Here is a 14,181-nt window from a genome sequence, read left to right as displayed (position 1 = left end):
CCTCTCAGTCCTTTTGAATTTTTCAATAATGAGATACTGGGAAGCAGCCACCCACAGGGATATCAAACAGTGACTGGTGGCTCCACATGGTTGTTATTGTGGACAAGTGGGCGGGGGCAAGGTGTATCTCCCTTAACCATGGGACCTACAGCACTGTCCCGGCCAGACACTAATGAATAGCGTGGGGCTCGGTGGTTACACAGCACCAGGGATCCGGGTTCAATCCCACATTTGGGGAACTGTCTGTGTGGAGTTTGCATGTTCTCCCTGTGTCTGCGTAGGTTTCCTCACACAGTCCAAAGATGTGCAAGTTTGGTAGATTGGCCATGCTAAATTGCCTATAGTGTCTAGAGATGTGCAGGCTAGGTGGGTTAATCATGGGAAATGCAGGGAAAGGGTATGGGAAACAGGTCGCTGTGGACCCATTGGGCCAAGTGGCCTGTTTCCACACTGTAGGGATTCCATTATTCTATCAGATACTGTTGTCTTCACAGTGGCAGTCATCCTTTGATTTAAAGGTTGGTCTGGTGAACTTGAGTCTGTTATATAAATTGTTTCTTTTAAGCTGAGTTGGATTTTTTTGTCTCTTTTACCCACAATGAATGTGAAATGCTATCTGTCTGCAGGATTCAGATATTTTCTACTCTTTACTGCACTTGGCACTTCCAACTTTGTAACAATCTGCAGCTGAAATAATCAGAGCTGTTACCAGGAAGTTGTTTTTAACTTCAATGATTCTTGGTACTGTTCAGGCTCACAATTTCCCTCTTTAGTTTCATAAAACAACATTATATTGCACAGCTCTATATTATACAACACTTAACGTTCATGTTACAAAGCTTTCATGTTTTTTGGTACTGGGTTCCATGATTTTACACGTTTTGGTATTTAGTAAATGCTTACCTTTTGTTGTAGTTGGTGAGTGTAATGGATTACAAATCCAATCTCAGCTTGCCAGCATAACAGAGAAGGCTAGCTCTTAATCCAAAATGTGAAGGTAAACTATTCAGAAAAATGTTCTCCTCCTTATCATTCAGTGAGCATGTCTAAAATATTTTTGAGTGAAAACAGGATGTAACTTTGTTGTCAACTGAAAGTGATGGGTTGTGCTAGATACTAAGTCAATTACTTGAGGAAAAGTAACAGTTTAAACAAAAAGGTCATAATGTAAAGAGATTCTCCCATCTATTTCATTCTATTCCATTTTCTGTTTGTGCCTTAGCTCTTACACTTGCGATGGATCGAGATGGGTCAAGTGGTGGGGTGATTCGCTTGGCAGCTGTCTCTGAGAAAGGAGTCGAGCGCAGCATCATCTCTGGGCGCCAACTGCCAAAGTTTCAGTCTTCGTGAAGTGGCTGGAAAGGGCAGTTCATTACTTGATTTCGACATTTCTTCATTGCTGTCAATTAGATTTCATGTGATGTATTATGCAGCATGCAGCAGTGTTGTTTCAAGGGTGCCAGTAGCAACCTTCAGGAAATATTGGAAATGAAATTATTCAAAAGAATATTGTTTGAATGTTTGTTTCATGATGCTATGGTTACTATTGTATTAGGAACTGTTATGCTTAAAGAAATCTGAGCACCCAGCAATTAAACAACAGAACTATGCCACAGGATTTCATTGTTTTATACAAAAGAAAACCTGTTTTTTAACCAATAAGATTTAATAAAGTAAGGATAACTTATGCAACACTATAGCTGTTGAACATTTCTGCTATAACCTCAGCTGTAGTGTTTATTTCCCCCGTAACTTATGAACAGCCCACCACTATCAAACAGCCTCATGGCTGTGGATACCTCAGCTGTTTGTTTGGGTTGCCAAATCTGCTGACTACTTTAAGCCATTTATGACTTTCTGAATCCTGTGCCCCATTTCTTTTATGGTTACAGCTTTAATTCCTAAAACTGCAAGTTAGTATTCTTAAAAATAAAAACTTAAATGAAGCTTTTGTAACACTATAGTTTGCAAAGTTCAGAGATCTGACTGCGAATAAATAGAACCTTATTGGAATATGTGAAATGGAGGCCCACTGGGGTTTTTGCTATTTCAGCCATTCATTTTGATCATGATAGATGTTTCGGCTCTGTAATCCTTAATAATCTGGACTGACAAAAATATGCGTGTGTTTTGAATTGAAATTAACCTCTGCTTCAACAGCTTTTTTGCGGGTAGAGAGGGTTTCTGATTTTTATGATATTTTTTGTGAAGAAGCATCATCATCGAACAGACTTGCTCTAATTTTAAGGTTCGTCTTGCTTCTCCCCAGCAGAGGAAGTAGCTTTTTTCCTTTTACCTTATCAAATACTTTATTCATTTTAAGCATCTTGATTAGGTTGACCCTTAACTTTCAATGCTGCAGGGAAGACAGGTCTGTGTCTTTGCAGTCCAGTTCGCAGTCTGTAACCCTCTAAAAGACTGATTCATTCTACCTGAGGTAAGAAGTACTTCTGAGATGGTCTATACAGAGCTAGTGTTTATCTGTAACAGAACTTCCATTTCTAAAGGAAGACATTCCATTAAACATTTTAATTGAGTTTAGTTCCGGGCTGCTAACATGAGGTTTGACTGATATTAGGAATTGCTCTTTGGGACCTCATGTGTGATTTCAGATCCATGACATCTCAAGACATTCACTCAAGTAGCCTGTTAGGAATTTCCTGCTGATCACCACCTAAAGCCAAGCCCAAACTCTGCTGTCAACCTCAGCTGATAAACTTGGAGAAGTACTGGATTAACAACACTTGGATGAAGCAGTGAGGGTGGCTTGACACAGAATATTCTCTGGTTGGGCAGAGTGAATGTGTAGTGCCAATACTTATACAAATACTGCAATAGGAGACCAAGAGATTGAAAAAAACTAACCTTGTCCACACAATTTTGCCAATCACAAGTGTCCCTGACCATGGCAATGACAGTAGTAGTAATCACTGCACGTTCACTTCGGGAGAAAGTCTCGACTTGACATTGGGGCAAGCTTTGAACAGATCTCTCCCCATTAATCTTAGCCTTCAGCTCTTCATGGATACTATCAGTGGTGAACTGTATTCAACTGCAGTCTGTAACCTCATGGCTAGGCATATTCTCCACTCTATCATATGAGCAGGTAGGGAGATCAGGTATACTAAAAGTGAAGTGTCAATCTGGTGAAGTTCTGATGTAGAACTGTTGGCATGCAATGCAGTAGAAGGAGCATGCAATAGACAGAACTAATTGATTCCATAACCAATAATCAGATCAATGTTTGCCAGTTCCAATACTGAAGGCTGGTGGCCAATTAAATGCTGGAAAAGGAGGTGTCACATATATTCATTCTGCAACGAAGGAGGAATCACAACATTAGTGCAAAAAACAAGCTTTTGCATCCATCTTCAGCTGGAGGTACAGAGTGAATGATTCATCTTGGCCTCCTCTAAATAGGAACTAGAGTCAGCTGTTCATACCTTTGAGTCTACTCCACCAATCAATTGGATTATAGCTAATCCAACATTCTTCATGTATTTTTCCTGTAACTCTTGATTCCCCTACTGGTCAAGAATCTACCTATCAGCCTTAACTAGACACGGATCTGTACCAACCATCCCAGACCTCCCAGCTCTTTGTGGTAAGGAGTTCCAAAAACTCCAACCGTCTGAAAATATAAATTTCTCCTCATCTTAGTCTTAAATTGGTACCCCTTTATTTGGTGACTATGCCTTCCAGCCAATCCAAATTCCTCTTTGTGATATCAAAAATAAAAGCTGGAGGCACTGATACTGCAAAAGCAATGGGTTCTGACACGGTTTCCAGTAACAGCAGTGAAGATTGCACACTAATCATACGCAGTAGGAGAAAGTGAGGACTACAGATGCTGGAGCTCAGAGTCAAGAGCATAATGCTGGAAAAGCACAGCAGGTCAAGCAGCATCTGAGGAGCAGGAGAATCAACGTTTTGGGCATAAGCCCTTCATAAAGAATCAGCAAAAACAGTACACAAAAGGCAAACATACTTAAACATACTGGAGATTTTTTTTGAGGATACAGCTCATAGAATAGACAAGAAGAAAACCATAAGATGTGGTATATTTGGATTGGCAGATGGCTTTTGATAAAGCCAGTCATAAGATATTTGTGGGCAAATTTAAAGTACATGGGATGGGGGAAAAGATTAGCATAATCAAGGATTGCTTGACAGAAAAAGAGAAAGATGGAAATAAATGGGTCCTTTTCTGAGTAGCAGACAGTGACGAGTGGGATATCACAAGGTCCCAGCTATTTGTGATATTTATGTATAAATAACCTAGATGGAATCAAATGCAACACTTCCAAGTTTGCGAATTGAACAAAATTGGGTGGGATGATGAGGAGGAGATATAGAGGCTTCAAGGTGGTTTAGACAAGTTAAGTGAGTGGCAAATAAATGCAGTCAAAGCATGTCTAAATATGAAGTTATGCACTTCAATGTGAAAGGCAGAAAGGAAGAGTTCTATAGGTGATGTATCAGGAAGCGTTGTGACGATGCTGCTCATTTAACAAGGTTGTGTTGTCCTCTGTATTTTTTCAGAAGTGTTGTATGAGGCAGACTGGCCAAAATGTCTGGATTTATCTACTTGAAGAAGCTTTTAAGATTTAAAAAAATTTGGAAAAGGGGAGTGGCCAGTTCCCCCAGCTCTGCTTGTCTCTTGTTGGATTTGTTATGATTTTAGCAAACAGTCTGTTTTTTGAGGCTGCTGGTCAAAGAAACAGTTCCATGCTGACCCTCCCTCTGAGACGATTAGTAGCTCAGGTTGAGAACTAGCCATTTAGATACAGAACTGGCTCAAAGGTAGAAGACAGAGGGTGGTGGTGGAGGGTTGTTTTTCAGACTGGAGGTCTGTGACCACAGGAGTGCCACAAGGATTGGTGCTGGGTCCTCTACTTTTTGTCATTTACGTAAATGATTTGGATGTGAGCTTAAGAGGTACAGTTAGTAAGTTTGCAGATGATACCAAAATTGGAGGTGTAGTGGACAGCGAAGAGGGTTACCTCAGATTACAATAGGATCTTGACCAGATGGGCCAATGGGCTAAGAAGTGGCAGATGGAGTTTAATTCAGATAAATGCGAGGTGCTGCATTTTGGGAAAGCAAATCTTAGCAGGACTTATACACTTAATGGTAAGGTTCTAGGGAGTTTTGCAGAACAGAGACCTTGGAGTGCAGGTTCATATCTCCTTGAAAGTGGAGTTGCAGGTAGATAGGATAGTGAAGAAGGCATTTGGTATGCTTTCCTTTATTGGTCAGAGTACTGAGTGCAGGAGTTGGGAGGTCATGTTGTGGCTGTACAGGACATTGGTGAGGCCACTGTTGGAATATTGTGTGCAATTCTGGTCTTCCTATTGGAAAGATGTTGTGAAACTTAAAAGGGTTCAGAAAAGATTTACAAGGATGTTGCCAGGATTAGAGGATTTGAGCTATAAGGAGACACTTAACAGGCTGGGGCTGTTTTCCCTGGAGCATCGGAGGCTAAGGGGTGACCTTATAGAGGTTTACAAAATTATGAGGGGCATGGATAGGGTAAATAGGCAAAGTCTTTTCCCTGGGGTGGGGGAGTCCAGAACTAGAGGGCATTGGTTTAGGGTGAGAGGGGAAAGATATAAAAGAGTCGTAAGGGGCAACTTTTTCACATAGAGAGTGGTGCGTGTATGGAATGAGCTACCAGACGAAGTGGTGGAGGCTGGTACAATTGCAACATTTAAGAGGCATTTGGATGGGTATATGAATAGGAAGGGTTTGGAGGGATATGGGCCGGGTACTGGCAGGTGGGACTAGATTGGGTTGGGATATCTGGTTGGCATGGACGGGTTGGACCGAAGGGTCTGTTTCCATGCTGTACATCTCTATGACTCTATGACTTCATGACTTCTGAATGTAGGTCTGCTTGTTGAGCTGGAAGGTTCATTTTCAGACGTTTTGTCACCATGCTCGGTAGCATCTTCACTGAGCCTCCGGATGAAGCACTCGTGGTGTAGCCCCCTTTCTATTTTTATGTTTGGGTTTCTTTGGGTTGGTGATGTTATTTCCTGTGGCGATGTCATTTCTTATGGTGATGTCATTTCCTGCTCTTTTTCTTGGGGGTGGTAAGTGGGATCCAAGTCAATGTATTTGTTGATAGGGTGCCAGTTGGAATGTCATGCTTCTAGGAATTCTGGTACGTGTCTCTGTTTTGCTTGTCCTAGGAGGATGTGTTTTCCCAGTCGAAGTCGTGTCCTTCCTCATCCATATGTAAGGATACTAGTGAGAGAGGGTCATATCTTTTTGTGGCTAGTTGATATTCATGTATCCTGGTTGCTAGTTTTCTGCCTGTTTGTCCAATGTAGTGTCAGTTATAGTTCTTACAAGGTATTTTGTAAATGACATTAATTTTGCTTGCCTGTATAGGGTCTTTCAAGTTCATTAGCTGTTGTTTTAGTGTGTTGGTGGGTTTGTGGGCTACCATGTTGCCAAGAGGTCTGAGTAGTCTGGCAGTCATTGCCAAGATGTCTGATGTAGGGGAGAGTGGCTAGGGTTTCTGGACGTGTTTTGTCTGCTTGTTTGGGTTTGTTGCAGAGAAATCGGCAGAGTGTGTTCATTGTGTACCCGTTCTTTTTGAATACCCTGTATTGGTGATTTTCCTCTGCTGTTCATAGTTCCTCTGTGCTGCAGTGTATGGTAGCTGGTTGAAATAATGTTCTAATGTAGCTTTGTTTGTGGATGTCGGGATGATTGCTTCTGTAGTTCAGTATTTGTTCCATACGTGTTATTTTCCTGTAGATACTGGTTTGAAGTTCCCCATTGGCTGTTCGCTCCACTGTGACATCTAGGCAGTTCGTTGTTATTTTCCTCCTCTTCAGTGAATTTTATGCCAGTAAGGGTATTATTGATAGTCTTGAATGTTTCCTCTAATTTGTTTCATTTAGTGATGACAATAGTGTTATCCACATAGCGGACCCAAAGTTTGGGTTGGATAGTTGGCAGAGCTGTTTGTTCGAGTCTCTGCATTACTGCCTCCGCCAGGAACCCTGATAAAGGAGATCCCTTGGGTGTTCTGTTGGTTTGTCTGTAGATTTTGTTGTTGAAGGTGAAGTGAGTGGTAAGGCATAGGCCCACTAGCTTGATGATGTTGCCCTTGCTGATGAAGTTGGTGGTGTTTGGTGCATGTCTTTGGTTCTTCTAATAGTGTAGTCAGTGTTTCCTTCGCCGGGTTGATGTTGATGGATGTGAACAGGGCTGTTACACCAAAGGAGACCATTATTTTATCCTCTTCTATCTTGGTGTCTTTGATGGTCTTCAGGAATTCTTGGGTGGAGTGGATGGAGTGGTGTGAGTCTTCTACTAAGTGTTTTAGTCTTTGGTAAAGCTTCTTGGCCAATCTGTAAATTGGTGTTCCAGGTAGCGAGACCATAGGTCTGAGGGGGGCTCCTGGTTTGTGAATTTTGGGTAACTCATAGAAGCCTGGTGTGTTGGATTTGTCTGGTTTCATTGTTTGGAAATCTTATTCTAAGATTTCTGAAGTTTTTTGAGTACTGCTGTGATTTGGTTCTCTAGTTGTGGGGTCGGATCTATTGCCACTTGTTGGTAAGAATTAGTATTTGCAAGTAGTGCATTCACTTTCTCAATGTAGTCTCTTTGATTTAAAATGACCGTCAAGCATCCTTTGTCTGAGATAGGATAGCAATGTTTTTATCTTCTTTTGCTATTTCTAGTGCTTTTCTTTCTTGTATTGAGTGTGTTACCTTCCTTTTTCCTGCTTAATGTTGGTGCGACAGTCTGTCTGATAGTTTGCTGGGTTTCCTTTGATAGTTGATTGTCTTTCAGCGATGTTTCTAATGCTGCTAAGAAAGCTTTCTTGTCCACAACCTGGAAAGTGTAATTTAATTCTTTTACTACGATGGCTTTTTCAGTGTCTGTTAAGGGTCGGTCAGATAAGTTTTTTTATCCTGTTTCTGTGTTGTCAGTGTTGTTATTTTGTGTAAGTTTGTCAATTTTTTTCTGCAGGTCTAGTTTTGATCATTTTCTGTGTTTGTTGCTATCTAATGTCTATTGCTTGTTATACTGTATCTGTCCATTCATGGTCTGTTGCATTTCTGAGTAAAGATTTTTGGCACAATGTTTCCTGGTTGTATTTAAGGAGTCAGTTGTGGGCATCATTAATCATTTCTCTCAGCATTCTGTGGCCATTTTGTTCTGCCAATCATTTGGCTAGTGGGGTGTTAAGGGGAGGTTTGTGGTATTTAGGTATTTAGGTAGTACATTTAGGTAGTATCTGTTTCCGTAGGCATTCGTGTAGGAAGTACAGCTATTCATTGGTGGCGCTCTGTTGGATGGTATTGGTTTCCCATTTTCAGGCCAGTTTTAGCATATTGCACTCTTAGGTGTTAGCAAGTTTTGAGAAGATTTGTAGCTCAGGTTGAAGTTCTGGATGTAGGTTTACTCGCTGAGCTGGAAGGTTCGTTTTCAGATGTTTCGTCATCATACTAGGTAGCATCTTCAGTGAGCCTCCGGGTAATGCACTGCTCATGTAGCCTGCTTTCTCATTGTGTGTTTGATTTTCTTTGGGTTGGTGATGTCATTTCTGGTGGTGACATTGTTCCTTATGGTGATGTCATTTCCTATTCTTTTTCTCAGGAGGTGGTAAATGGGATTCAAGTCACTGATAAAACTACACAGTGATGTCAACAAGTTTCATTCCACCATCAAACTCACCATGGACTACTCTCTACTATCTGTCTCATTCTTGGACACATGCATCTCCATCAAGGACGGACACCTCAGCACTACACTCTACCGCAAACCCACAGACAACCTCCCAATGATACACTTCTCCAGCTTCCACCCAAAACATATTAAAACAGCCATCCCCTATGGACAAGCCCTACACATACACCGGATCTGCTCAGATGAGGAGGAACGTGACGGACACCTGGAAGAACTCAGGGATGCCCTCATAAGAATGGGGTACAATGCTCAACTCATCGACCGCAGTTCCGACGTGCCACAGCAAGGAACCTCAGGAGACAGAGACGCGCTGCAACCGACAGGGTACCCTTCGTTGTCCAGTACACCCCAGGAGCCGATGAACTATGCCATGTTCTTCGTGACCTACAACACATTATCAATGAGGAAGCACCTCGTCAAGTCCTTCCCCAAACCACTACTGCTTGCCTTTAAACAACCATCAAACCTCAAACAGAGCGTTGTTCATAGCAAACTGCCTGGCTTTCAGGACAACTCCATACAACTCTTTCATGGTAGGCGCTACAAGACGTGTCAGAGTGTGGACATGGATACCATCATTACGCGTAGGGACACTTCCCACCATGTACATGGCAGGTACACATGCGACTCAGCCAGCATTGTCTATCTTATACGCTGCAGACAAGGATGCCCTGAGGCATGGTACATTGGGGAAACCGAGCAGAGGCGACAGCAACAGATGAATGGGCATCACACAACAATCAACAGACAGGAGTATTCCCTCCCAGTTGGAGAATACTTCAGCGGTCCAGGACATTCGACCTCGGACCTTCAGGTGACCATCCTCCAAGGCGGACTTCAGGACAGGCAGCAGTGAAAAGTGGCCAAGCAGAGGCTGATAGCTAAGTTCCATACACATAGGGAGGGCCTCAACCAGGACCTTGGGTTCATGTCACTCTACAAGGTGACCACCATTGCACTATACATACACACAGACATTCCTACACACACACACTCACACACACACACATATGCACTCCTATACACACATAGACACTCCCATACACAAACACGCACACAGGCACTCACACACACTCCTACAGACACATGCACATTCACACATGCACCCTCTCACAGACTTAGACCCCTTACACTCACACACACACTTATACACTCTCTCACAGACACTCATAACCCCCCCACCCCAGACACACAGACACACTCCCACACTCACACATGCACCCTCCCACAGACCTCGACCCATTTACACTCACGCACCTATAGACTCTCTCACAGACACTCACAACCCCCCATCCCAGACATACACACACACACAAAACCCACATGCACACATATACATATATGTGTGCATGTGTACTTGAAGAGTTACATTGTACTTTGCTCAAAAACTGCATGAATCCATGTCAGACCCTGTTAACTTAACTTTTAAGATTAGAATCAGTCTAAACATTATGGCACAGACGATAGAACGCAGGGAGCTAACACCTTCAACCTCTTAACATCTTATCTGGATGACACCAATTGTTACAATTAACTTGAGAATGTAACTTTTAAAAAAGTTTTGTGATTTACACATGAAAGAAATGAAACTATTATGGTCATTCTAACAGATGAGAGACTCAACAAACAATCAAGGTATTAGTCAATGTATAATTTCAGTTACATTACACTGTAAACATTTGTTATAAATTCTGTGCCTTACAATTGTGCCCTCCACAACCACCTGATGAAGGAGCGTCGCTCTGAAAGCTAGTGCTTCCAATTAAACCTGTTGGACTATAACCTGGTGTTGTGTGATTTTTAGCTTTGTACACCCCAGTCCAACACTGACATCTCCAAATCATGAGTGTTTTTTAAAATATATTTTTATTGAAAAAAAAGTTTTTAAAAATATTACAACAAATATAAAACAATGCAATTCAAAACAATACAAAGAAAAGAACAGAAAAAACCCAACCTGCCCTCATGTACAAATAAATAATATATGTAGAAAAATATATAATAAAAAACTCAACTAATTATTTAACTGAATAAATAATAACTAACAACAAACTAATAGATAGTAATAACTCAATGCAACCAAACAAGACACTCATACATTCGCAGTTCCTTCTCCTTGGATATTGGACTCGTAAAACACAATAGTTATGCTTATATAAAAGTCCTTGTTAGTGTGGTAGGTAAATCTGTGCCCAGGTATTTCAAAAAGGGCTGCCATGTCTTATAAAAACTCTCAGTTTTGTGGTGTACCATATTTGTGAGAAAATCATGGGGAATATGCTCTATAACAATCTTCTGCAAACCCGACAGGCTCAGGAGGTTTTCGGGTATCCAACATAGAACATAGAACATAGAACATAGAACATAGAACAATACAGCACAGAACAGGCCCTTCGGCCCAAGATGTTGTGCCGAACATTTGTCCTAGCTTAAGCACCCATCCATGTACCTATCCAATTGCCACTTAAAGTTCGCCAATGATTCTGACTCTGCCACTCCCACAGGCAGCGCATTCCATGCCCCCACCACTCTCTGGGTAAAGAACCTACCCCTGACATCTCCCCTATACCTTCCATCCTTCACCTTAAATTTATGTCCCCTTGTAACACTCTGTTGTACCCGGGGAAAAAGTTTCTGATTGTCTACTCTATCTATTCCCCTGATCATCTTATAAACCTCTATCAAGTCACCCCTCATCCTTCTCCGTTCCAATGAGAAAAGGCCTAGCACTCTCAACCTATCCTCGTACGACCTATTCTCCATTCCAGGCAACATCCTGGTAAATCTTCTCTGCACCCTCTCCAAAGCTTCCACATCTTTCCTAAAGTGAGGCGACCAGAATTGCACACAGTACTCCAAATGTGGCCTAACCAAAGTCCTGTACAGCTGTAACATCACCTCACGACTCTTGAATTCAATCCCTCTGCTAATGAACGCTAATACACCATAGGCCTTCTTACAAGCTCTATCCACCTGAGTGGCAACTTTCAAAGATCTATGAACAAAGACCCCAAGATCCCTCTGCTCCTCCACCTTACTAATAACTCTACCGTTAACCCTGTATTCCACATTCTTATTTGTCCTTCCAAAATGGACAACCTCACACTTGGCAGGGTTGAACTCCATCTGCCACTCCTCAGCCCAGCTCTGCATCATATCTAAGTCCCTTTGCAGCCGACAAAAGCCCTCCACACTATCCACAACTCCACCAATCTTCGTATCATCTGCAAATTTACTGACCCACCCTTCGACTCCCTCTTCCAAGTCATTAATAAAAATTACAAACAGCAGAGGACCCAGAACTGATCCCTGCGGAACTCCACTTGTAACTGGGCTCCAGGCTAAATATTTACCATCTACCACCACTCTCTGACTTCGACCGGTTAGCCAGTTTTCTATCCAACTAGCCAAATTTCCCTCTATCCCATGCCTCCTGACTTTCCGCATAAGCCTACCATGGGGAACCTTATCAAATGCCTTACTAAAATCCATGTATACTACATCCACTGCTCTACCCTCATCCACATGCTTGGTCACCTCCTCAAAGAATTCAATAAGACTTGTAAGGCAAGACCTACCCTTCACAAATCCGTGCTGGCTGTCCCTAGCAAGATATTCTTTCTTGTTTTGTTGAAAAGTTTTTTTATGCGCATCTGCAGGGAACGCACTGGGCAGGCCAAGAAGAAGAGAGATCGGGTCCTTCTCCACCCCTACACCCAAAATCCTCTCCATTGCACCCGCCACAGCACTCCAGTATGTTTGAAGCCTAGCACAGGACCAGAGACAATGGGTAAGAGTGCCCGTGCAGGTCTTGCACTTGGGACATGTTGAAGATATCCCTGGTTTAAATTTTGACAAACAGTCCAGAGCCAAATGGACCTTACAGAGGATCTTCAACTGTAAAGCATAGATCCTATTGTAAATTGATAAGTTCTTGCATTTTCCAAAATATCTTCCCACGCCTCTGAGGAGACCTCAATGCCTAGCTCTCTCTCCCACCCCCTGCAGAGTTAATCAAACTCATCTGAGGGGACACCCCCCCAATTGACGATATAAAGTGCTGACAGAAAGTGTACTCTTAGCACTGAGCATCTTCCCCTCTAGGTCAGATTTGTAGGGATCAGTCAAAAGTGTAGGTTTTTTTTGAATAAAATCCCTGACTTGAGAAAAATGAAAGTGGTCCCTGTTAGCTAGTGCATATTTCCATGCTAACTGATCAAAGGACATCATTGCATCTCCCTCAAATAAATCGTCCATGCAAGACACATCCCTAGCAGCCCAATGTTTGAATCCTGAATCTATCATCCTTGGTTGAAAAGCTAGCATGCCCACTGTAGGTGTAAAAGAAGATATTTTGCCAATATTGCCTTCCCTCTGCCAAATTGCCCTCCATGCTTTAATAGTATTGATAACTATTGGGTTCCCTAATTGTCCTCATTTTTTTCAAAAACAGCAAGCTAGTAAGATGACACCTAGCCTGGGAGGGTTCGATATCTAACCATATTGAATGAGGGTCCCCACAGGCCACTCATAGGTATAGCCTCTGATATTGCAAAATTAATCTTATACCTTGAAAAGGTGCCAAATGCACTGATGTGTTGTGTGAGGCAAGGCACCGAAACTGTTGGGTTTGACAAAAACATTAGGACATCATCTGCTTACAACAAAATCTTATGTAATTTTGACCCCACTTCTGAAGCTGATATATTGGGATCCCTATGAATGACCTCCACCAATGGTTCAATCCCCAATGTAAAAAGCAGTGGCGAAAGGGGACAGCCCTGCCGACTGCCCCTAAAAATGTAAAAATTGCTTGATCACACCCCACTGGTGATGACCGCAGCGAGAGGGTCTCTCTAGAGATTCTTTACTCATCTTATAAAGACTTCGCTCCAGAGTATAGAAAAGGTATGGCCACTCAACTCGGTCAAATGCCTTCTCTGTATCTAGAGAAATCACTCATCCCTGTATTGACTGTTGTTGATATGCTTGAATTATGTTAAGCATCCTCCTAACATCTGTGGCCCTTTATGAAGTCCGTCTGGTCCTCTTTAACAATAGAAGGTAACATCGTCTCCAGCCTTAACACAAGAGTCTTCAAGAGGATTTAAAGTCCATATTTAAGAGTGAAATGGGCCCTGTATGAAACACAGTCCTCTGGGACCATCCCTTTTTTAAGAGTAAATGAAATATTGGCCTCTCTCAGAGATGGCGGGAGAAAATCATGACTGTATGAGTCATTAAACATGTTGAGCATCGGGCCTGACAGTATGTTTATAAATTCCTCATAGAATTCACTGGCAAGTCCATCAGGATTGGGTGCCGTTCCACTCTGAAGGTGCTTCATAGACTCCTGCACTTCTTGCATACGGGAACATTGAAAAAAGACTCTTTGCGTGGGGTCATGTCTGGGAGTCCAGATCCTTAAAAAAAGACTCCAATTTGGCCCGCCCCTCCTCACAACCCTCA

The 14,181-nt window shown here is 42.2% G+C and overlaps 2 protein-coding genes across 2 annotated transcripts in view; both read left to right on the top strand.

Annotated features, from left to right (window-relative positions):
• psmb6 (proteasome 20S subunit beta 6) overlaps positions 1-1,610 on the top strand; it is a 34,133-nt gene extending 32,523 nt beyond the window's left edge. The window contains exon 6 of the mRNA XM_043682114.2: positions 1,223-1,610. Within this exon, the coding sequence (XP_043538049.2) occupies positions 1,223-1,350 (128 nt within the window). The 3' untranslated portion in view covers positions 1,351-1,610. The remainder of the gene's footprint in view (positions 1-1,222) is intronic.
• A 231-nt stretch (positions 1,611-1,841) lies between these two features.
• On the top strand, positions 1,842-10,494 carry LOC148136854 (uncharacterized). Its single transcript, XM_087982994.1, has 2 exons — positions 1,842-2,437; positions 8,623-10,494. The coding sequence occupies exon 2, from the start codon at positions 8,633-8,635 to the stop codon at positions 9,566-9,568; it is 936 nt and encodes a 311-aa protein (XP_087839120.1). The 5' UTR covers positions 1,842-2,437; positions 8,623-8,632; the 3' UTR covers positions 9,569-10,494.
• The last annotated feature ends 3,687 nt before the right edge of the window (positions 10,495-14,181 follow it).

The sequence above is a fragment of the Chiloscyllium plagiosum genome, unplaced genomic scaffold (assembly GCF_037043375.1).
Source record: "Chiloscyllium plagiosum isolate Xiang-an unplaced genomic scaffold, Cpla_swu_hap1 HiC_scaffold_44, whole genome shotgun sequence".
Lineage (NCBI taxonomy): Eukaryota > Metazoa > Chordata > Chondrichthyes > Orectolobiformes > Hemiscylliidae > Chiloscyllium > Chiloscyllium plagiosum.
This window is presented reverse-complemented; position numbering and strand designations above follow the sequence as displayed.

Bases quoted from the DNA above. Each gene is read 5' to 3' on its own strand.
- LOC148136854 (XM_087982994.1), top strand. From the start codon at position 8,633: ATGGGATTCAAGTCACTGATAAAACTACACAGTGATGTCAACAAGTTT.